At 41.4% G+C, this 25,609-nt stretch overlaps 1 protein-coding gene across 1 annotated transcript in view; it reads right to left on the reverse strand.

Annotated features, from left to right (window-relative positions):
- The window catches only part of dachd (dachshund d), a 99,478-nt gene that overhangs the window by 43,480 nt on the left and 30,389 nt on the right, over positions 1 to 25,609 (reverse strand). Inside the window, exon 2 of the mRNA XM_073474386.1 lies at positions 5,910 to 6,025. Within this exon, the coding sequence (XP_073330487.1) occupies positions 5,910 to 6,025 (116 nt within the window). The remainder of the gene's footprint in view (positions 1 to 5,909; positions 6,026 to 25,609) is intronic.

Below are 25,609 nucleotides of genomic sequence, written 5' to 3' on the forward strand. Positions count from 1 at the left end.
ACACACACACACTGACAAACATGCACGCAAGAGCGTACCGGCCTGGGCACCCCTTTCCTCTCATCCCCAGCTGATAGGCAGATGGCGAGAGTCACTCTGAGCCACTGACATGGAGGTGCATATAATTTAAAGCCTTGTTTGCATCTTAAAATACATCAGGACCATATTGACGTACAGTATACATCATGTCAGCCAGGTCCCTCTCGTTTGCAATGGGCCCTGGCTGCTGTTCAATATGCATAGGCAGAGCAGGGGGAGAAAAAAAAAGCGCCATTGCCTCATAAGAAGGTGATACTTCTCCACATAATGAATGTGGCCTCTGCCCAGTCTGAAGGTCAGCCTTCATTTGTGTATAATGGGCAAGAGTCAACTGTTTTCCAAATGAGACGTATGCAGAACAGACTGCCGAGTAAATATTGAAATCACCTCTGGGCTGTTTGTGTGATAAATTCCCCCCACAAATCAGGTGCCGCTCAAAGGAGTGCCGCAGTGGTGCCTTCTGATGCTCTCTAACTTCAGCTGTGGGAACGCTGTTGTTTATTGCACCGCAGCTTGTGTGTCCTCACCATTTTTTTTGCGGAAAGCACATTGGACTATATTGTAAAAAAAAAAAAAAAAGGAAAGACAAACAAAAGGAAATGGATCCATAAAGAAGAAGGTGACAGGTTTTGATATAATGTGTATTAAGTAAATAAAGGCTAAAACATTGATTTGCACTATTGTGAAACAAAAGAAATGATCACTTTTCCGTTTTTCATTCATCATTCCGCTCCAACCTCCCCCCGCCTTTGACTAAATGACACACTCCATAAATCGAAATCTTTGTTCTGATAATTGTTTCATCTCACCGGATCAATTGTCATATCCACATAACACACACCTCAGTAGAGTGGATGTAATAAGGAAGCCAGGGAGATGTTGGCGCCCAGCAACAAGTCTATTAAGCCACTAGAAGTCTAAACGTCAACAAGACCAATCCCACTCAGTGCTAATCTGCATTCATTACTATGCAAACAAAACAATCCTGCCTCATATATTCTTTCAAAGTCACCTTTAGATTCACACACTTTTCTCATATAGACGCACGGGCAAGTCAGAATCCTCTGAGTGCCAAACAAACAGTGCATCGTGGCCGCATGTAGAGAGCCACACCAGTCAAAGAACAGAAAAGGGAACATTTCAACAAACAGAGAATAGCATGGCACTGTCACATGGGGAGCACAAAACAGCAAATAACAGAGACAAGGTCTGATGGTAGCCCTTGGAGCAGCTGTCATATTAAATAATAATGAAGGATCTATTAATATGCAAAGGAAGCAGCAGCCGACTGGCTTAACGCTGTCATGCCTCTGCATATTGTCAGGATCTTCATCATTAATTAACATGCTAGCTGCCCCATACCTGCGCCAATGTCAGAACATTCTTACAACAAACACCCCAATGCCTGTGCCCTCCGCAACTAACTCGTATAATTAAATTAAAATCAGATTAACTTCACATCAGCACACAAAAGACTGACTTTTACGACTTTCTCTAGCAGCGATTACAAAAAAATGGAGAAAATAACCAGAGCTTATCTGTTGTGTCTCTGTTCTGTCTCTGTTAGGGAGTGCACCATGGGCAACAATGAAAACACACTTTATTTATCGGGCGAGCGGGATAAGTAGGGAAGAGACACTCCATGTCAATGAGCATGGCCGCCTAATTTTATGCATGGACTGGTGGCAGCACAGCAATGACAAACTGGGGTTGGGAACAACGCGACTCTTAGGTACACTGCACCACTTGAACTGTGCTATCCACATCATGACAAATTTAGTATCAATTACACAGCGCGCTAACCTTATGACAAGCAGCGGACTGAAAGAGGAGGGGGTAGAGACACAAAGAAGTGACACTAAATTACCTGGTGCATACTGGATCTATTTTAAAGCAGCTTGAAGTGGCACCGGATTAGATGATCCACTCTAGTAACTGACGTGCTAATTGTACATCAAAAGGACATAAATATTACAATATGTCTCCACCTACAGCACTTGTATGAAGAACCAGCTCTCCGAGGCACTGGAATCCACACATACACACACACACACGCTTGTGCAGTAAGAGCCAGACAGCATTAGAAAATATTGTTTTTATCAGTAAAGTACAGGATGCACCCTGGTTAGATGTAGGTGACATTCATTTCTCTAATGGTAAATGCAGTACTCTTGCGTTATTCAAAAGGTTGAAGCCATATCCAGGACATAAATGAATTATATTGAAGCTGCTGCTTAAGTAGTGGCCAGAGTGTGAGTGGAGGCCCTCTCCACTTTAAAGGAGATGTCATCTCAGTGTGGTGTCAGTCCACAGCAAATAATCCGATTTGGGGGCCAATCTGCCTGTAATGCATCAGCAACTGGAAAGGCTCCAGCGCGAACCCCCCCGCCTTCCCCCCCGGGAGGAGCATGAACGCATGCACGCATTCAGACACTCACACATACACACATGTGCTTTCACACACATATGAGGGTATTTCCTTAAATGGAAACCTAAGCATATTAAGATGTCCTTTTCTAAATGGAACTGGTGTCAAGGGCAAAGATACATATGTTAACAATGTGTTTCACATAGGCCTCACATGGTCCTGTTAGAGTGTGAAGAAGACATCTCTCCACTGTGTTGAATATGGTCATTGATTTGAATCTAATGTGATTTGAGTCACATATGAGATATGTCTCATATGTTTCAAAACAATTTAGCTGATTACAGTTTGCATGAACAAATCAGACATTCAAACAGAATTCCTAAAACACAGTTAAATGAGTGAAAAATGCCTCATTGGTTGTAGGGATGCAACTAACAATGACTTTCATATTCGGTTAATCTACCTTTTTTTTCACAACTATTTCGACTAATCATTTATTTTATAAAACGTCAAAGAAAATTGCTCATCACAATTTCCCAGAGCCTAATTTGCCATTCGCTTCTTTTGTCCAAGACCCAGAAACGTTTAATTCACCATCGTAAATGACAGAGAAAAGCAGTGAATCCTTACATTTAAGAAGCTGGAACCAGCAAATGTTTGACATTTTTGCTCAATAAATAACAATTAATCAATTATCAAATTGTTTTAAAATGTATTTCTATCACAAAGTGAGAACTTTTGCCAAGTGTGAGCTGTAGTCAGCCTGAGTGAAAAGGAGCTAAGGAAGAAGAACCAGCATTGTAAATCTGCAAGTGTAACACCAGGAGAGATCTGACATGCAACTGTGTGAACAAAACATTACATCGAGTGTTGGCTCTCTCTCTGCTGCCCAAATTAAATGATGCAGTGGCTTTTTCGCGGAGTCTTGGAGGGATTGGTGAAGCCTCGGGAAAGGCCGTCTGCCCACATTCTGCCTGTGTGTTCAGGCGCTAACTCATCTGAGAAATGAACTAATGTGACATGACATGATAGTGTAACTATTTAAGACAGTTTCTCAATGTCGTTTTTTTAATCATCAATCAGTACATCTGGACATGACAGGGAGATCAATTATTCGCCTGCTTGGATGCTAACTTATGTGTGGTCAATTGTACTTAATTATTAATCTGTCAAAATCTGTAAATTCCTTGACGTTCAATGCTTAATACCATCATCGAAACAATAAACGGTTTAATCAGAACATAGAAATTGATGGGAAAGTTCTGTCTTGCCACAGTTAGGAAGCTTAAGGCAGTTATGAGAACACCAAAAACCTCAATTACTTTATCTCTGCCCCCCGAATACCCTGACTAAATGTCAAGATCACAGAGTCCCTCTGGGCTGAAAGGGGATGATATCAAAAGGCTTTTCTGTTGCTTTATGTTCCACTAAATAACACGGCTCTTTCTCATCATTGTCCTTCTCTGTGTTCACTTCGGCCTTTAAGTTCGCCTTCTATATACTACAGCGCAGATAGCCAGTGACCTCACCCTATTCCCAGAGTTCAAAGCACTAGCCTGTGAGCCTCCATTGTACTGAATCACAAGGATGGCCCAATCTGTGCTTAATATTGAATTTCAAAAACCTCACAGACGCTGCTTTGCTGCCTCTTGGAGAAAAAGAAAAAAACACTTCCAGACTGTTTTTACAGAGATGGCAAAACACGTTTGGTAGGATATTTACACGTCTGTTAAACTTGTTATACACTGAAGTCAAGCCGCAAATATTAGTCAATTGGTCGATCAAATAAAAATATTAATTGCCAACTAGTTTGATAATGAATTGATCATTTAAGCAAAAATGTCAAACATTTGCTGATTCCAGCCTCTTAAATGTGAGGATATGCTGCTTCTCTTTGTTCTTCATAATAGTAAATGATAAGTCTTTGTATTTTGGACTGCAATCTGAAGACATCACTTTGCGTTCTTGAAAACTGTGATAAGCATTTTTCACAAAATTTCGACATTTTATAGACTACACAATTAATCCCGAAAATAATCAGCAGATTAATTTATAATGAAAGTGCTCGTTAGTTGCAGCCATACACTGAAGGTACATAGTTGCTTGCATGTGTGGCTATGCGACAGGGCAGGGGTTTCTATTTGATTGTGTTGATATTTTTTTTTTTTTGTAATTGCTGTGTGGTATATTTATTGTATGTTAGGTCTATGCTACAAATGCATGTATTCTTATATTTATTACCCCCACCAAGGAGGTCCTTATTATAAGGAGGAGGTTTGCGCCCGTGTCGCGTTTGTTTGTTGGTTTGTCGGCAGGATTACACAAAAATTACTAAACGGATTTCCACAAAACTTGGATGGAGGACATGTCTCGACCCAGAATAGAACCCAGTAACTTTTGGGGAGGATCTGGGAATTTTTGTTCATTTCTCAGGGAATAATGCGTAGATCTTGATGAAAAAAAAAATGAGGTGTCAGGCTGGCTGGTATCTATGAGTGAGATTCTAATAAAACAATGAAATTATTCTGCTGCAACCCAATGGAGATTATGACTCCAGCCTAGTTAGCTGTTACTGATATGGTGATCTTAAATTATGGTTAAGCGGTTATAGTTGGTTTAAAATTTAGAGTGATACAGGGCGGTCGAGTCTGATATTGGATTAGGCTTGATTGAATTAAAGGGGACTGCTGGGACTTGGTGGAGGTATGCGCTCTACTAGTGTTTCTTATGCTTTCTATGTTCTCATGTTTATACCTATGTCTGTATATTTTGCCTTTCAATGAAATAATATTACCATTGCCATTTCAGTTAAGCATGTGAAAAAAACAGTCAACTACAATGTATACTGTACACCGAATGAGCATTCAAAGAGCTCCGTTTCAACAGCACAATATCATTAAAGACATATCAAGAAGGAGAGCAAAATATGCAAATCAGAGCACTTACAGCCACCAACATCAAAGCAGTCACAATGAAGCCAGCCACAAATAGAACAAAAGCATTAGTTGCAATAAGACTCGGCCCAGGGCTAAGTTAGGGCACAAACGGTTGTTGTTGATTCTTGTGGCGATAAGCTTGCTTTAGCATCACCACTGCCTATGTACATATACCAGTGGAGTGGATTTAATCGCACTAATTAGAATGCACTCACGGCAAAATGCAACATCTACTGGAATAATCTGAGAGAAAAGATCTCCACTCCAATTTATTCTCCCCCCCTCTTGGTTTCCGGGGGGTTGAGCAGAGGATCTGTTTTTGGTAAACGAGTGAGCGGCTGGTGTCTGGTGGTTGGGTGCATGTGTCACTTTGGACTGGCTGCCATTTCGAGGACAAGCTGCGGGGAGGCCACTGGTGGTGGGGAGGTTGTGTATGTGTGTGCATGAGCGTGTGTGTGCGTGTATGTGTGTGTGTGTGATAGAAAGGAAGAAAGGGAGAGATAGAAAATACCCAGACATAGTGAATCAGAGCCTTAGCAACAATGACAGAGTGCTACCAACCATACCTGTGGGTGGCATCATGCCAGGGGACATGAGGCCGGGGACTGAGTGGGGCATGATGTGGGGGTTCTCAGGCGAAGTCACACTCTGGGTCCTCTTCGGAGGCCGACCAGGTCTGGAGCTAAAACACCAGGCAGAGGAGAAGGAGGAGAACGTGGGTGAGAGACTAAGAGGAGATTGGCAGAGGGAGGAGGGGTGGTGTGGGTGGTGGCGGCGGCGGGGGGTGTTAACATTTGAAGCACTCCAGAATGCAATTCCATTCCAAACAGCTAACATGTACTGTAAATAAATTTCTTTTCAAGGACAGTTGCTTTCTGCAGCTCAACATAATAGACTTCCATAACTAATTAGATTACACGGTGAATTCATTTCCTTTATTGAAGATCAACCACTTTTTGATGCATAATTCATAACCCGTACCTCGTTACCTGTTCCTCCGTATTAATATCCCCACACTATTTGAATTGCCTCGTTTGCATATGCTAAAATCCAGTGCGCGGCCCTCGGCCTGGAAATTACATGTTAACTTGTTATAATTATTGCAGTCAGGCCACTATTGATTTATGAGACTTTTAAAAACCAAATATGTGTAGTTCTGGTAATGAATGATATTTTAAGGTTCTTCAGGAAATTAAAAGGCAATGGCTGCCTTAGGAAATGTTCTGCTTGCTTGATTTAATGCGTGCCTTAGCTGGAAGGTGGTGTGACAGAGTGATTCAGACCTGTTGGACGGTTCTGATGGGGGAGTTTTATTACACCAAACGAGGGGCACAGATCCAGCCGTGATAAATGACTGTGCCACCTTACTGTGGAGGAGAAAAGGGCCTTCAAAGCAGATACACACCTGACTTTCCTCACATCTTACTCATTCGCTTATTAATACAGCTTCGACTTGCAATCAATACCTACTTTGCTGGCTTATAGTTACAAAGAAAAGCCTACAGGGTGAGAAAAAAAATGCAATGAGGACATAATGAGGGGGCCAAGATCCTATAGAGGTATATTCTTTATGGACAAGGAGTCTCAGCTGAAGATGAATTATGGTGACTTGACACAGGTGACATATTGGCTTCATACATTATTTCACGTACATCTCCAAGCTTTACCAGGATACTAAGTTCTCTCTAATATGAACTGAGTTTTAATCCATCTTTAAAACACCAAAGGGTTTCTGTAACGTGCTGAAACCACGGGGGGTGTCAGTTTTACAAAGAAAGGACAGGGCCGGAAATCAAACGTGCAACGTGTTGGCTGAGCGTCTGTCCGGCTCCTTTAGAAGAATGTAATTCAAGTTCTTTTTTATTCTGCTAATAAGGTCTTAATGGCTGTGCCAACATGCTTACACGGCGTCCATTCTTTTGGCTAATTTTGAGCAAAATCTCTCAACGAATACCTCCAAATATGTGCTGATTATTTTGGCGGCATGATACATCACTGTGGTCACAAGAAGCATGAAATGGTATTTTAGTGTTACTTTTTCATGATCGGAATGTTTCTCAAATGATAAACTAGGTGTGTGACACAATATCAATACAGATATATACCGTATTAAACCTCTGTAAAATTAATGTACCTAGCCTGGGTTTTATACAGGTTTTAGTGAGGCATATTTGTGTCCTTCATTTAACGTTTTAACTCCCAGCTGTTGTGCTTTCCGGGAGTTGGCCCTTTTTTCCCATTGGACTGACGACACACATGGACATGGACAAGTTGCAGTCAGTGTGTGTGTTAAAGAGACACTGAGCTAAGACTATATGCATTTTTTTGTACATTGCTTCATCACAGTTGCCAAATTCTGTGACACTACAGTATAATTATTCATTTTTTTAGGGGTATTTTTTCTTCTTAGGTCACACAGGCGATGTGATGTAGATGATTCTCTTGCAGAGTATCGAGTATCGCCAGAGCACTGTGCGGTGATACCATCATTATCATGGGAAGCGTATCGTGACATGTATTGCATTGTGAGTTACCCTAATTCCCATCCCTAATTTTGATGATTACTGATTTATCGTTTTTTTTAAAGAAAAAAGTTGTTTACGACCAACAAATGTTTAAAATGAAATTAATGTAACCAACTGATGAGCTGTTCTGATTTGTCAAGGCTCATTCTGGACTTTATCATCCAGCACAGTATATGAGGCTGTTTGTGTTACAGCACATTTCACTACATTTCCCAAAGGCAGTATCTACAGAGCGATGCAGCGTTTTAGTTCAGATACCACACAGCCTCAGTAGTTGAATTTATTCAGCCGTGTCTTGTGAGGTTTATTTACCTCAGTCCTGCTAATAGAGTGCACTCGCTGTATCTGTCTGAATGTGCTGACTCTTCTCATATACCGGCTCTGGAGGTTTTAGGACTAAAAGCAGACATCCACCCAACTGTGTCCCTTTGGAGGGAAAATACAAAAGTGATAGAAAGAAGTGGCGAGAGGGAGAGCGGATGGCAGAAAGTGAAAGGAGGGAGAGGGAGAGAGAGAGGGAGAAAGCAAGAGAGAGGCAGAAAGAGAAATGAGTGCCGGCTCAACCCAGGAACGTCTGGAAATGTAATTCCTATTTCTATAGAAGCACCTCTTTGATCTTATGAGAGGGAGAGATCGCACACAGTTTTGCTGTCATCACTTTCACTTGTACTCTGGCTGAATTATTTATGAAAGACCTCAATAGAGGGTATGTGATGGGTAAAAGGCTTTTTTACCAACAATACTAAAAGCAAAAAGGCCCTCGAATGGACAAAAAAATGTCACATCAACCTTAGATCATGTCAAAGGATGTGAACCCAGGTACAAAGACCCAGTTAAGTAAAGGTAATGTTTAGATAGGCTGCAAGGGAATCTGTCTGTGTGTTTAAAGGGATAGCATTTCAGCTACTCTCTGCACACAAATAACACTGGCTAGCCATGAAAGCGATGCACCAACTGAACAGGAGCTTTGAACTGAGGAACCTCCGAGCAACAGGAAAGCCTCTCAGAAATGAAGGTTATCGTCTCCTTTTCTTATGACCTAGTGGGTTTATGCATGGACTTTATTATACAGGGTGTGCCATTGCTGTTTTAATCTTTTATTCCATGTTTTCACAGCCTTGTGATTCATTTAGCTTAGCCTTAACGTCTCTTAACAATATGTTATTTAGTTCCTTGAAACGCCACAGCTGAGAAGTGCATGCTAATGCTGGTCAGAGCCATCCAGGCTAATAAGCTAGGTCCAGAGAGGAACTGAACCTGGCCTCAAACAAAAGAGCCAGGCTATTTATCAAGCAGCAGATGCTGATTCCCTAAATAGCCTGGCACAGAAACTACTCCAAACTAGGCCATTATTGCACAAAAAAGATAGCACAACTGGATTTATGATTGGAATTTTGCTACTTCTCATGTCTTATCCGCTGTTGTTTTTTCTAATCTCCCTCGCTTTCTTTTCATTTTCTCTTCTCTACTTCACGTGTTTTAGCAAATACGGACCTCTGGCTTTTTAGAGTTGGACTTATTTGGACAATATTATTTCTGTATTGGAGGTCAATCATGAAAGAATTTTATTCCCTGCTTTATTTATATTTACACTAAAGATACTCAGGGCCCTCATAACTCTGGCTTCAATTAGGGAAACAAAATAGGCCCCACCAGCTTTGGGCTGGGGCCACAAATATGTTACACATCTATTCTCTCTTTTTTGTTTCGCTACCATGGTGAAAAGAAAATAGCGGTGAACTTTCCCTGAACCAGACTTCCTTTAATGGCCCGGCCGTGTGTTGACCCAGCAGAGTCGGCTGGAACCTGATACTATCCAACACACTACACTGCGCAGGCAATCAGATTACACGGGGCCCAACAATACACTCCACACGAGTCCAATTTCAGCGCTACAATGCAATAAAAGCACAATAATTAAATTCACGTTCTCACCCCGTTTACAGGAAGCCAACACGAGGTGATAGGTATAATAAGAGGTATAATATCGCATGAGATATCAGGACGTTTTCTGATCTCGTGGCAAAATTCTGACATCTCACTATCAGACTCTTTTCTGTCGACGGAAGCAGTGACTGAGATCTTATTACCCAGAACGCTGTTAATGCAGTGATTATGATCTGTTATAAATCAATTGAAACCACAAATGTAATGTTTAGCCCAGTGAGCACACTCCCTTAGTGGATTTAGTTACACACAAAAATCGTCTGCTCCTCCCATCTTCGGATATCTTTAGGAATTCAACCTGATTATGTCAATAGTGACTCCGGTTTGCAGAAAAGGGGAATATTATTATTTCCTGGTGGTTATGATTGAGCCATTAACCTTTTATCTCAGTCTTTTGTTTGACGTTTCTAAAAGGTAAGGATGAAGATATTTATTCCATTTCCGCCCAGTCGGCCAAAACAAGCGAGTGAATCATTCCGTCTGGGGCTTGTGTAAACAAAAGGCCTCTCCAGGTCTCTGCCAATCAGGCCTTATAAAATATTAACCCAATGTCATTGCCCTTTTAAAATCTCTCACCTAGAATTCCCTAATTGTTCCTTTTCTTTATCTCTCCACTGCAGAGAGTAAATAAATTAACAAAATAGCTTTTATCGCCCTGAGTAACCTTTTAACTGAAGGATTATCTGGGGTTTATTTTTCATTTCTCTCACAGCGATAGCAGAGCATGCCCCATTGATTGGTTTGCTGGGGTGGTGACCAGCCATGAAAACAAGGTCTTATTGATAAAACAAAGCAGCTTCTTACCTTTTAAGTGCCAGGTCAGGCAGAAATTCAGAGGCCTCAGACCATCAGGGGGCCTGAATATGCTGAGTTTATAGTTTTTCAGTATTTGGTTCAATCAAACAGTTTAACAATATGCGCGCATCTCGCCCGAGAGGTTAACTATGTTTGTTGAAAGACAGGGATAACATGGCTGTGGTGTATTACTACCAATTTAAAATCCCCACAGATAAGACAACGGGGATGGCTGAGGCGAAAAGATGAAATGTTTAACTTAATTCCTTGAATGAGTTATTTTTGTTTGTTTTCTCTGCTCTGAAGAAACAGCTGCCTTGTTGCATTCAAAGGGAGACTGACAAGCAAGTGTACAAATGACATTACAGTCAATAATCAACAGATACTGATTCTCCACTGTGGATTTGTGGTGATAACATATTGTCTAATTAATTATCAGCTGATTTGAATGTGATCTCAGTTCTCTGATTCCCACCTTGACTGGAGAACACTGTGTCAGCAAACACAGAAGCACAGATAACACAGTGCTCATGCAAACTAACAGATGAGGAACTAAGAAGTACTTTATTAATAACATACGTGGTTCCTTTTGGAGAGGATATCTTTTCTGAAATGTCTTGCAATAACAAACATGATTTGAAATGATTCATCGTTTAATTCATTTCTCAAGCAGAAAAGTCCAATGTTTTAGTGTCCTAAATGTGCAGATCTGCTGCTTTTCTCTGTTTTTGTATGGATATATAAACTGAATGTCTTTCAGTTTTAGTATGGATGGGCAGAAAATTAAAAGTAAAAAGGTTTGTACAGTTTTATAATAGGAAAATTCAAGCTCTTTTCAAGCCTTTTCAATGTACCTCAACCAAAAACTTTCTAGATTGTTGAAATCTTTATCATTACATCTAAATTGTTACTAAAAATGCAAAGGGAAAAATGTACAAAAGTGTACAGAACTCATTTATACCCACAGCAATCAATGGATATTGTCAATTTGTTTTGTACCAGATGTTAACTTAACTTTGATCGTATGTTTTGATTATAATCATGTAATTCTCACTAATTTAGCTGCCAGGAGACAATAAACAATATGAAACAGGAACATTTCATTTCAAATATTAAGAGATTAAGAGTGATTGTGTAGATGAAACACCAGACTTTGTTGAAAATCATAGGAGCATACTCATATTCAAGCAGATTCCCACACTTGAAAGCATAATGATTCAAATTAAACATTTTCCAAACTTTGAAGACTTTGTGCAAACCCAAAGTAATATAATAATATAACAGGGTTTTTTTTTTGTTTTTTTTTTAAATGTTCTGACATTTTATAGACCAAACAATTATCATTATTTTTTTAATTGTCAGAGTAATTGATAATGAAAATAGTTGTTGCATAATAGCGATGAGAAATCATGATCGTAATAACAAAACAAAACCTGTGAAAATGACAGGAATATATGTTGCCTTCAACAAAAAGGGGAAAAAAAGATGATTTATACTTCCTGCTGACCTTGGCAGTCTATTGGTTGTGATGATCATAATCTCAGAGTCACAGTGTGATACATGGGAATGTTTTCACTCATCCATCTTTTTCATGCATCCATCTATCCTCACCCCCATCTTGTATCTGTATTTGCATTGAACCTATTCTTGGATTATCTCAATCAGCTTCCCCTTGCACCTGTCAAACACCGCCTCGCACAGGTAGCCACATCGCGCTTATCTGATCTAGATAGCTGGATTACAGCGAGTTTGTGAGTGCGAGGAGAGAGAGAAAAAAAACACACTTTTATTTATTAGGGGTAGGAACAGCTGCATCCGCCTGCAAACTGGGAACCTTTGTTACGGAACAATATATCACAGATCAAATGGTGTGAAATCAAAGGAGGGAGAGAGTTAGCATCAATCCCACTAAAACCCCTTTTAAAGTGCTGTCTGCGCTCTGATCCCTGTGTGGACTAATGTGCAGGGTTGAGATCAGTAGTAGTTGAGAGAGTGGGTGCCTTCCTGGTGCCTTTGTCTGGGCTCAGACCTGACTAGAACCACGCTGGGTGAGGCCATCACAGAGTCTGATGGTACTGAGGAACTCTGAGCCAGTCACGCTTCTTCCGCTGTCCTCAAGTCTGTGTCATGAAACCGCAGCCGCGCTTCGGGAGAAAACCACTGTTACAGTAGCTACAAAGAGCTTGCTCTTGTAATCACATTCTATTAGAGCTGTTTGAAGCCTCTCAGCTGTGAAATAGAATCTAAAAAAGATCTAAAACACGATAAATTGCTGATTATTCCCATGCATCATTAATGTTAAAAGCTGATTTCATAATTGTATGTCCCATAACTACAGAGTCCAAGATTGTTTAGTATCACATCAACAGGCTCTGATAATGAGTAAGCAGACTTGCTACATCGCGGGAACTGATGAGGAAAGCCTAATTGGTTGACTTTTCCATGCCTAATGGATGATTCTCTTAATTAAAAAGATACTGTACCAAATGTTAGAAATCAGATAGCGCTTAAAGTAAATGCAGTTAATCAAATGTATGAGAATGAGCAGTTCCAGGAAAGCCTAAATGAGATTGGTAGATATGATTTTGCTCCAATATTTATTAATTGCAAGTGCCTTTGGTTAGCAAAACAGAACAGGTCTTATCTTCAAACTGCGAGGAAATTTCATCTAACCACTCTCACTGATCTCTCTTTTTCATGAACTGCGATGCATATGAAACAAGTCTTCAAAACAAGGCTTTAAAAACTTACCCAGTCAGGGTGCCTTTGAGGATATTTAATTAAAATCTAATCCTGCATTCATTAAGGCTCACATAAATTAAGCTGTCATTCATAAGATTTATGGATTCTCATTTGCATATTGCATACAATTCATCAATTACTCAAGTATGAAAGGAGCGCATTTCCCTTGGAGCTGCCTGCTAGCCTGCCAACATTTGAAATGAGAGAAAGAGCACGACTGTCAGGCATTCACTGCAAACTTTTCCCCACAATGTCTGTGCACTGATTAATCTCATTTTCTAGGCATCCCTTACAAGATTGTACACAGTCCAGCTGCACTTTTCAATTATTTCTCCTGTCCTCTCAACTAACTTTGAAAGCAGGACGGGCTAAATGTGGACTGGGGGCTACTTTAGTCTTTATGTATATAACATGTCTCTTTGCCAGGGTAATCATAAATTAGAGCGAGGGGTTTTAGAGATCCTAATGGAAAGGAAATGTAGTAATTTTATTGCAAATCCCATCAGGCAAATATTCTGCATGCTATAATAGCATATTTCCTGTCACATTTAGAGAGGAATACATCCAGCAGGCATTCTGACAGAGGGAGAAAGAGCGAGAAAAAGATAGAGGGGGAGGGTGGACGGATGAGAGAGGGAGAGTTGCAGAGAGAAAACAAAAGAGAGGGGGAGAATCTTAGTGCTAAACACATAAAAACTCCCTTTTTGGACGTGAGGCTATGGGAAACACAGTATGGAGTAAGTGCTTAAACCAAGCGAAGCGTGAACGCATCTAAGATAAAAGGTCAGGCGAAAACAAACAGACCACTCGCGAGGACGAATGGAATTAATTGACTCATTAATATGCATGGCTAATAAAGCTCAAAATCCTAAAACAAAAATCATTGTCAACCATTCCCTTTTAATGGCTCTTATTTTCAGCTTGAGAAGAGCTAGTCTACAGGGTGTATCAATCTTAGGAGGGGTGGAGTTCCTCCACCAAACAGGCTTGGGGTAACCTCGGTGTTGTATGCTCATGTCCTCCCCAGCAGACAAAGGCAGAGTTGTTCTGGTGGAGGGATTAATTGAGAATTAATCCCAGTTTCTGGCAGTGGAACAGACCGGCAGTTAGAAGTGAAAGTCATCCTGAAGGGTAGTTAATTGGTTCCCCATAGCAAAAGCTTTGGAGAACAGAAATCAAGCTGCATTTTCATTAATCCTCCCCATTGTTTTGTGAAATTGTTGTGGAGAGTGACTTCAGATAGAGTCAATAGTTAAGGCTTTTAATTTGCTTTTAATTCTGCCAGTGGGGTGACAATTAACAAACCCCAAAGAACAATAGCTGTGAAAATTATGCGTTCGATTGACTCTAAATGACTCTGAAATCAAAAACCGATAAGCAATTAATATACTGTACTCTACAAATGGTAAGTACCTCCAACATGTTTGATGCGCTCCATCTCGCTCCGTCTCTCCCTCCAGCTTTCTCTCTCTATCACTCTCTCACCGCTAAAGCTTTTGAACTTTGGGAATAGCACCACCAGATTGTCGGATGTGATTAATTTCAGGTCTAAATGGACACAACAGACAGAAAGGGTGATGTAATCATAACACGAGGAGACACAGTGACTAACAGCAGAGATGGAGGAGGGCGAAAAAAAGGGGGGTGGGGGTGGGGGGACCCAAGCAAAAGATGTAGACGAGAGAGATACCAGCGACTCACAAACACGCTCCGAGTTCAAGCTAAACAGGAAGACCATGGTGATTAGCATTAATTGCACTGAGGATTGGAATCCTGTGTGAAACATTAAACAAAAATTATCTACTGTTTATTCGCTTTTTTTTTCACGATTTTCTTTTTTTCAATAATTAATGAAAAGTAAATACATGGAGGAGTCCAAAAATGATCTGGGGAGGAAAAGAAATGTTTACACAATCAGAAAAAATGTTCCTGTCTTCCCTCTCTCTCTCTCTCTGTATACACGGAAAGGTTAGGGCTCGAGCCTGTTTCTCACTGTTTCTCACTGTTTCCCCATCAGAAGTAACAGTGTCTGTTCCCCCGAGTGTCGACTGCTGTGAGAGTGTTTGCATATTTAGATACAAGCGGCCCTGTTTATGCAGCCCCACTCTCTGCTGCTCAAGTTCACTCCAACGCAAGCCCTGATCAATTTGGCCAGCTGTGCTTTAAATGCTGTTTACAACAATAACATCGAGGCTAACAGAGCAGAGCCTAGCGTGCAAACACACGAACACACTTCCCAGAGAGAGCGAGAGAGAGAGAGAGCGAGAGAGAGAGAGAGAGAGGGGGAACTTCAGAGGAAGCCCCCAGCCTGCACATTCCCAGACGAGCATTTGTACTGAGTTAAAGACGAATCAAAGTCTGACTCCTCAGCGAGACACGGAAGAATTGGATTCCGTCTGTGTACATCTCTGTGATCCTCCCGGAAGCATCTCTGACTGCGAGAGAAAGAGAGGAAATAACAGGAACACAAACTAGAGTCCCACCCTGAAGTGGACCAAATTGAAGGTGGCATGTACCAGTTACAGGCTTTATTCCTGATGAGTGACTGGCATTGAGCACTGAACATAATGTCAGGCTCACTGAAATCCCCGCATATATAACAATGGCTTTCGACAAGCTGCCGCGCGATTCACAAATAACTCTGTTTGGGTGAGATACTGCATTCCCTCAGACTTCAGATTTCTTTTAAAAGCTTCATAAGAGATAGAAAAAAAAAAAAAACTCCATTTAAGCCTGGCAGGAGAGCAAATAGGCCTGCTCAGCAGATAGCAGTGAAGCTGCTGGTGTCCTCCTGCTTGATGATATAATTCTTAATGTACAGCCTGACTAGACATAAATCTTTACCCAAGCATCACCTCACCTGAATTCTTTTCTCTCTCTCTCCCCCTCTCTCCCCCTCTCTCTCCCCTTCTCTCTCCCATGATGAATTGTTTGCTACATCTCGGAGACTAAAACCCTTCAACCTCTTCAAACCCGGGTTTCTAATAACGCGTAGGTGTTGGGGAGAGGTGACAGCATGATGAATATCACAACAGACAGCTCCAATATGGGACAATTTTACCAGATCGATATCTCACTGCAATATCAGAGAAAAGGAGCTGATATTAGTCTACACAGTGTATTACAGATGGGGTACATTTCTTCTCCCTGCACTCCCAGTGAACCTAAGCTATATTTCATCCATGTCGGCGATGGTTTACACACTCACAAACGCTCTGGAAACTAATCATAGCATGGTAGCCACGCCAGATGCATCTGCTTAAAATTATCCATATGTGTGACGCGCCCGTAACCCCTTGTTCAACACGCCGATGGACTTGCAAATAAACTGTGAATCACATTAGACGATGTTACAGACCATTATTTCTGGTGCGAACAAATGTTTTGTCACATTCTAATAGAGAGATGGCGGGTCTCGTGGGGGAGAAAAAAGGGCTTCTCACACTTGGAAGATAAAAAATGTGAAAATATACGATGTTTGCTGCAGATGTCGGTGGCAATTCAATCACAATATCAATTAGAGATTTGAGACTTGAATTTCATCTCAGTCCAATTTTGTTTGACAAAAACAGTCAGACTTGAATTGCAGCAGTTAAAAGATTAGTTGTCGACTATTAAATTAATCGCCAAATATTTAGATAATTGATTAATCAGCTGATTGAGACATTTTTTAGTACGAAAATAAATATGTCAAATTTTTCTGAATGTGAATGTTTTCTGGTTTCTTTTCTCCTCTATGTCAGAGAACTGAACTGAGGCTGTGGACAAGACAAGACATTTGAGGATGCCACCTTGGGCTTTGGGAAAAGACATTTTATAGACAAAAACAATTTATATCAAAAGAATTAATCATCAATGGAAGTGAGTGTTAGTTGCAGCTCTAAGGTCCACAAAGAAAAGCATGGGAATAAAAACATCTATCATTATCTCACAACATATTCAGAAATATCTGTTGTAACTTTTAGGCTTATTAAATCCTCAGAATAAATCGTTTTTTTTAAATCAAATGACACATACACACATAGCTGTGCAATTAGAGGTCTGAGTTTAATTTGCGGGAGACTATGGTTCAGGGGATTCATCACAGTACAAACATTTGTTGAGCCCTAGATGAATAAATCAATCACAAACAATCTCTGACAAATTAACTGACACGGCTCTCTTTGTCAAGCTCCATGCGAAACAAGCTGTGGTCAAGTGACGTGTGCCTGAAGAAATAGAATGAGACACCTTTTACTTTCAAGGGAGACAGATGCATATATGGAGAGAGAGAGAGAGAGAGAGAGAGAGAGAAAGAGAGAGGGAATGACAGAGAGACTGAAGGAGAGAGTGCAGACGTTGCTAATATCTTCCCTCTCCAGGGGGCCGGGGCTGAGGGCCCCTCTGCTGTCAACTGCAATAGGACCGGTCTTTTTGTGAGTGCCCAAGGTTCCTTAAGGGCTATTAATGGAACACAGTATCCCTTGTGCAGAGAACTTGTCAGTGTTTCATTAGAGACTGATAAACATATAATACATAAGTGTCAAACAGTGTGTGTGCAGTGTGATGCCGTGGCGGGAGGGGGACAGGATTTTGGGATTGCAGTGCAGCAGTCGTTCCCATGCTCCACGCAGACAGTATTAATGATTCCACAAGGAGGAAGGGATGCGTGGGACACATCAAGACCTGTGGAGCATGAAGTTTACAACTAGGGTGCAGCTTGGCAAACATTGAATTGCATTATGGTCTTGAACGGTGATCTAAGTAAAGAAAAGTATTCTTGGGTCGATATCTAGCGAGGATAAGACAAGCTGGCATATCTCTGTTGTTCTCTTCTAGCATACTGGGCCCAAAAGTACAAGAAAAAGAAATACATCATATTCAATTAAAGTTCCTTTTTCGCCACTACTGAACAAATCAGCCCACAGCTGGGACTCTGGGTCTAGTTCACAAAGTCCTTTTGATCATTTTGTGGCAGTAAGAGAGTTTGGAGTCCCATGGAGTACGGGACCAAGCCGATCTTATTATGATAATTGGGATACATCAACTTCAGATAGCACTAATGGAGTGAGATTTCAGTGATCAAGAGCGCATTTTCGACTGTAGAAGCAAGTTCACTTTTTTTAGAAGGAGTTATTATGCAATGCTCTGGTTGTGTTCCCAGTAGGCAGCTACTGAGACCGCCAGCACAACCCAGAGTGTGCTTTTAGCTTCGGCGTTGCAAGCGATGCTACACGTTTAGCGCTGAAGAGAAGTGTTACTGCGGTGGGTGAAGTTACATCTATTTCCCCATGAGTGAGTAATTGGTTACCATGACCATTAATCAGTTAATCTTCTCTTTTTACCCCCTCTCTTCAACAGAGAAATATCAGAGGTTCAATAATTAAAAACGTGTCAGGTGAAAGTCCAACGTGCTTCCTCACACTGTATGTTCTCACATTCCCTGCTTTGTTCATCTTATTAACCTCCTCTCCGCTCGCCGCGCCTTTAAATGAAATCTTTAGCCCCTTACATGTGAAATTAAAACTGCCCTCCCTTGAGCGCTTTTAATTATTCTTCTTCAGGAGAAACTTCCACTTCCACTTTTGTCAGGGCGGCCTTCTTTCTTCCCAGTCGCCCTTTCCTCACTCCCACTCACTGCCCAGGTCTGTCATGCTTCACTCCTCCCTCCAGCCCGTTGCTGCCCTTTTTTTCCTTTTCTCTTCTTCTGCGGGTCTGTTTAATTCTCACCTTGCTCTGCCCTTGTCATCAAGCCGTTGAAGCACAAAGCCAGGAGCAAGGGAGTGTTTACTCATTTCCCCACTACATTACCCCTCCTATTAATCACCGCATGGAAACTTCTGGACACTGAAACATCTCTGCAGTCGCTGCCCCAGCTGCCCCCCTATGCTAACAGGGCCAACTTTAAATAACTGGCATTCTGAAAATCATCTTGTAATATTTTAAAGTTACTAACGCAGTCGGGGTCCGCTTTGAATACCAAGTCAGGAAAACAACTTGTAAACTCCCTCAAGCCAACACTGTCATTACGTTGAAGGGTTCAAGAAGTCAAATACGTGGAAATCAATTTTTATAAATGCCTCAAATTATGTCTTTGTGGAAACTAAACATAATGATGGCTCCTGATAAACACAAAGTTGAAGTAAACATGAGTTGGTTGACATTGAAATGCATGATACATTATATGCACACAGGACGGGCAGAGGTTAGTGTCTCTAATTAATCAAATTTAATTGTATGTAAATTGTATTTTAAATGCAGATGAGGACAAAAAAAAAGCTGTATTTTGAGGAGGAGAACGCACCCTCTTGTTACTCTTCACTTGTTCTATTTGGTGAGATCAGAGAGGGGAAAAATGAACAGTTTGTAAAATTAAGCTATGTCTGTAGCTGCTCTCTTATTTAAGGTTTCTTTTTAGTTTTTTTTTTCCTATTAGGTCTTTAAAAAAAACAATGGGGAAAAAATGAACAATATTAAAAGAGAATTTGATTGAGAGCCCTACATGTTCACACTGCCCTGTGAATGAGGCAAAGCTGCTGCAAAGGATTCTTATGAAATTCAATTAACACACCAACAGCTTTCCTTTTCTTTCCTGCCCTAATTCCCACATTCCCGCTGAAATGACTGCATTCCCAGCGATTATGCTAACCGCTTGGAGTGCACCATAAATTCACAGGTCTGGGAAAGGCTGTAACGAGAGCTCCTTAAATATGGGAAGGAGACGTTTGAGAAGATGGATCGCCGTGGGCTAGCGGTCGACCGGCAGTGGGCAGGGGGAACTTGTTTGTGAAACACATGCTACTAGCTGCTATAGTGCCTCTAATGAGGCTATGGACATAAGCAACATTATCATTAATGATTGAACCCCTCCTTTTCCGGCTTTCTCTTCATTTTTTTCCTTCTTTTTATGCCACAAGCCCCCTGTCCCTTTTGCAATTACTGTTTTACTGGATAGCCCAAGGCGTCAGGCTGCATGTGTGTCGGCTATATACGGGAGAAAGAAAGAACCCAAAATATTTGAAATTCAAATAAATGAGTAATGTAAATACTTTTGAGAGAGTTTACCCAGTGAACAATGGCCCCTTATGAGACACAAGTGCGACAGAGGGAGAGAGAACAGGACTGCTGGTGTGGGGATCGGAGCGGTGGGGGTTGGAGGGATGATCCAACACAATGTGGCCCTTCTCCTAAAGCAACTTGTTATCAGGCGCTACGCAGAGCCCCCCATTCAATCTGCATTTAAATACATTTCAGTCCACTCACTCATTTGCATTCATTTCTCCCATTATATTTGAAAATGGCCAAATGTCTAGCCAGCACAATGTGGGAGCCTATCACCGGCCAGGGGAAGCCCACACCTGATGCCAATTTAGCCCGCTTGGATCTATTCATTGCCATGGCCTGATCTGACAACTCCAGCTCTTCCCCATCCAGGAGACTTTTCAATTGGATCTGCTTGTGGTGACAAAATTGTTTTGCTCATTGAGTATTTCTTTCTTCTTCTGTTACCCACACTCCCCCCCACCACCACCACCCCCTTTCCGTCTCGCTCTCCCTCTCTCGCATCGTCACTCCCTCCGTCTGTGAGTCTGGGTGTCTATTTGGGAGCCATGGGAAAAGGAGAGGCAAATGATTCTCAGTGGCTTCTGATTTCCACTATTTGTTCAGCATTAGGCCCACTTATCTCTGAAAGAAAAAGCAACATGTGGAGAGAAAGTGACAGGCAGAAACTCAGCCTCACTAACAGGCCTATTGTGTGCTGAAGATCTGCATTCAAACATGAGGGGCCCTCTAACTCTTTCTCTCTCTTTCTCTCTCTCTCTCTCTCTCTCTCTCTCCCTATAAAATGCACACATACTTGTGCATGGACCTCTGTCGCAGTCAATTACTGCTGCTAATCTGTACCGCAATGGAGAGTAAATATTTCATTACTTTTTTCAAATAAACAGTTGGTCTGAGCCCATGAAGTGTCGTCTATTTTATGAAAGGAGCGCTGACGTTCACATTCAATTACACCAAAAAAAATCCGCCAAGCTTCTGAAGTGGAGATTTTTTTTTTGTGCTGAGAGCACCCTACTTAAATCATTAGACTTGGTCGCAACATCTTGAGATGAAAAGCTGAGTGGAGAGCCAACCATTTACACTACAGCACCTTTTCTTCGGCCCAAAAACATTGTGCGAGCGCTCCCCCCTCCCCGCCTCTCCTTCCTCTTCCTCAATAATGCCCTGCTTTTATGCCTCACAGAAAAGTTCACCGGAGTTGGTGTCTACGCAGCGCGACCGAGACACGCAACGGCGTTTTTCTCCACGACATTCTAACTAAGTAGTGTTGTGTGAGATTAGCAGATGAAATAATGCGAGGAGCGGGGAGGGCAGTAGGGGGGGGGGAGGGATGGTGGGACTGGCGGGGGGTTGACAGAGAGATCCCAGAGTCTACTGCTCATTAATCACTGCAGCGTCTTTGACCTTTCATTTGCCAAGGGCGCAAAAGGAGGAGGAGGAGGGTGGCCGCTGCTGCTAACGCTGCCCAGGAAAAGAAGGGAGGCGAGCGCGAGCGAGGGAACAGGCTGCAGAAGAAGAAAAGATGACCAGGAGACCAAGAGAGATACGCTGAAGTCCAGAGAAGACACCACAACACATTCTTAATGAAGAGTGAAATTAATCAGCTTCACGGGCTGTTAGATGAATCAGGCATTTCCCAGCCCCTAGGTGGTATCAGCTGCTCTGCTCCGCTCGCCAGGCCTGATAAAGACCGATAGGCCCCTTGCCCATTTACACATGTTATTAAAAGAATTACAAAGATGTCTGCTCGGCTCCCTCCCTTCACACCAGCCTGGGCTTTGGGAACCGGGTGCTAGAAATGGCAAGGGGGTGTGACAGTAGCGTCAGGCGTATTTTTAGCGTCTGGATGCTCAGCTCTGAGATACCAGGTGGGGATGAGATCAGTGACGGCAGCCGGGCGGCAGTGGTGGTGGTGAGAAAAGCTTGACACAAGACTGCTAAGGAAGAAAAGAGAGTGTGTGTCTGTACGGCCGTGTGTGACAGAGAGTGAGAGAGAAGAGAGACAGAGAGAGAAGTTGCGTGGCTGCAGAAAGCTGGATTGTGACCCTGCCATCAACACTCGTGCTGATTGATATGTACAACGAAGCCTGTTATACATCATTACATCTCTATTGTCTATTGTAACTTGGAAACACACTCCTGTAATTAGATAATGAAGTTTCACAACGAGAGCACCATAAAAAAACACTCTGGTCTATATAATTAAGCTACAAATAAACACGAGAGAAAATATCTGATAATGCAGGCTAATCAAGTGAAAATAATGACACTTAAGGAATCAATAAGCGATACAAGTGTAGGATAGTTTAGCATCAAATATGGTGGGCAGTTATTAAAATACATTTAAGCTTATTTTTAACCCTAATTGATGTTCAAGGTTAATCTAATCAGACCAATTGTACCTCTGAAGAGCCTGCTCCACTTTAATTGGCTATTTTTATTGCCTCAGCGAGATTTTAATTGAAACCAAAGGGGATCTAACAACAACTGTGACATGTTGATGTCTGGGGGATAGTTATAAATATGTGACAAAATATGTGCATTATTAATGTGATTTCTTAATGCATTATTGTAACGTGTCCCCAGAAACACAGAGATATTACTTCATGCAACAAGGAGAGGGGGGGGAGGCTGAAAAATCATTTCATCCTGAATATGTCAACAAAATAATACGGAGACATCTTCCTCAGGCTGCAGGCAATTCTACAGATTTGAATCATTAACATTGCAAAGAAAAATTTGAATTAGTCAAAAGGAAAAGCTAGAGGTTATTCACAGTGCCACGAACACTGTGGAGGCACAACTCGACTCTTTAATGTACATCATCTCGAGACTGTTAAGAACACCGTCCTTCCTCGAGTTTGTGCAACGTTTGATTAAAGAGTTAAGTCAGCTGTCAGCATATTCAAAGCCTTTTTTGAGGGTGATTCAAGAATAGTGTTACCATCTACGTTTTGGAAAAGCGATGAGACTATAAAAAAGTGTCATTGATTCAAAAGAAGAGATTACATTGTGTCTGACACAGGCGTGAACATTAGCATGAGCCTCCTGGATCAAATTCTGCACGGCAGCAGTAGCCATTGATGATATCGATCAGAATCAGGGCTAGCATGACTGTACATGGGGCCATCAGTTGGACCTGTGGAAATGTGCTTCCTATGCTCAAAGAGATTTGCAGATTTTTTTTCTTATATCTGTGTGAATGTCCCTTCATTTTTTTCCCACTTGGCAGAACTGTGATATTAGAGGTAAAAGGCTCATTAATTGCACGCCTGCTTCCTGCTGACAGATCCACTGAGGATTTAGAGGCACGCAGGATTCAGTGCTGGTGGAGTGTTGTTATTTGTCCTCTAATGGATGACAGTTACACTTTACAAGTGCTTTAAATATCAGACCTATTTCCAGACCTGCAGTGACAGAGGTGAAGATAAGGAAAAGATAAAGGGAGAGGCAAATAAGGAGACTGAGAGTGAGAAATCTCCGTCCTCTGTGGATAAAAAGAGACTACAACGGGGCCCGTAGTCCCACAGAAAGAGTGGAAAACACCACCTACTCAAGCCTGACATCTGTATAAAAACAAAAATAATCTGCTGTCAGCAGAATGTTCAATGACTCCTATCACCCGGGTGCTGATAAAGACTCTGGCCGCTGTAAGGATTGGGCTGTTATGCGAGGGGCTCAGTGGATCGGAATGCATGCTAATTGCCATCAGAAATATGTGGTGAGCCTTACAATTTCTGGCATTGCTCCGCACCTTGGCGAAGGACATGCCAGAAGGGTTCTAGCAAAACAAAGATTAATGAACAGTGTTGAATCGCTGTAATGCCATGTCAACAGTACCATACATTTCATTACAGAGGTCACCAGTGCTTCTGTGTTAATGCCATGCGAAAAAATTTTCCACAGCACAAGACTTAGTCCCTCCAACAAGCTGAAAACAGGAGATAAACATTTTACTTGTTGGATGATATTATACTGTTGATGTGATTACACGGACCCATTTGCAGTGGCCAAATGCACATTTACTCAGCCAAAGGTATAAAAAAAAAGAAAGAAAAAGGGGTGTTGAAAATGGAAAGTTCACAGCATCCCTACAGTGACCGCAGAAAAATATATTCAACGTGTCAGTATAATCCAGTGTGTCAGTAAAACCTGATGCTCTAAACAGGAGCAAACCTCCCCTTTTAAATAATTGATATTTTCTGATTAAATGTGGCAGTTTGGAGATAATGAATTCTTTATAGTGTGCCTTGAGCAACTCAACAGCTTTGCCCTGCATGACAGCTTTATGGGGCGTCTTTTTGCCCAAATTTTGAAAGTTTAACCTATGTAGATCAATGTGCTTCCTTAAAAGAGTTTAATAAATTAAAGTGCAGGGGGCTTTTTTTCCTCAGCGAGCAGAAAAAGCTGATGAGACAGGTTTAGTTTAATCTCAGGCAATAGAAGTCATTAACCATTCTCCCAGGAATTAAAATATAGCTTGCCCTTTTCTTCTCTCACTTATCATTAGCATCACTTTAATCTCCCCGCGTTTCACACTGCTATTTTAATCATTACTTACTGCCTTTTGACAACTGAAGAACATGGCTTCTCCCCGCTCAGGCAATATCCTGATTTTAGCTGACAAAATGTAGGACATCATTTAAAAATATCTAAATTTCCTCTTCCGTTTTTATTCTTCTAACTTCCACTCTTCAGACCCCTGAATGTCTGTCTATTTATATCAAAGAAAGCACAAAAGACGAGAGGAGATTGAGTGGACGACATTAAAAATGTAATTTGACTTAGCTGCAAGGGTAACGAAATGTATAATACACTTTATTTGCGTCTATCATGTTATTTTAATGGAGGGTGAATAGCACATATTGCTCTATGTGGGTCATGTAGGGTGTTGGGGGTATATTTGTCTGTCCTTGAATCAATGAACATTTACAACAGAAACCACATATCTCCAGAGCAGAATATAAATAAAGTATTATGGCCAGTCTCTCCGTGACAATGACAGATGTAGGGCAAGCAATTCCTTCAACTTTTGTTTCTTTATTGTTACTGGTAACAGTAAAATTGAACAATAGGAGTGCATCTGGAGCATGATTAATTTGGAAGTGATGAAAAAAAAAAAGATACAACAGCCTACAGCTGATTGTTTTATATTTCTAAAGTTGGTATTGTGTGAAATTTGTAGTTTGGGGATTTCATGATCCAAATTCAGCACG

The sequence above is a fragment of the Pagrus major genome, chromosome 9 (assembly GCF_040436345.1).
Source record: "Pagrus major chromosome 9, Pma_NU_1.0".
Taxonomy (NCBI): Eukaryota; Metazoa; Chordata; class Actinopteri; order Spariformes; family Sparidae; genus Pagrus; species Pagrus major.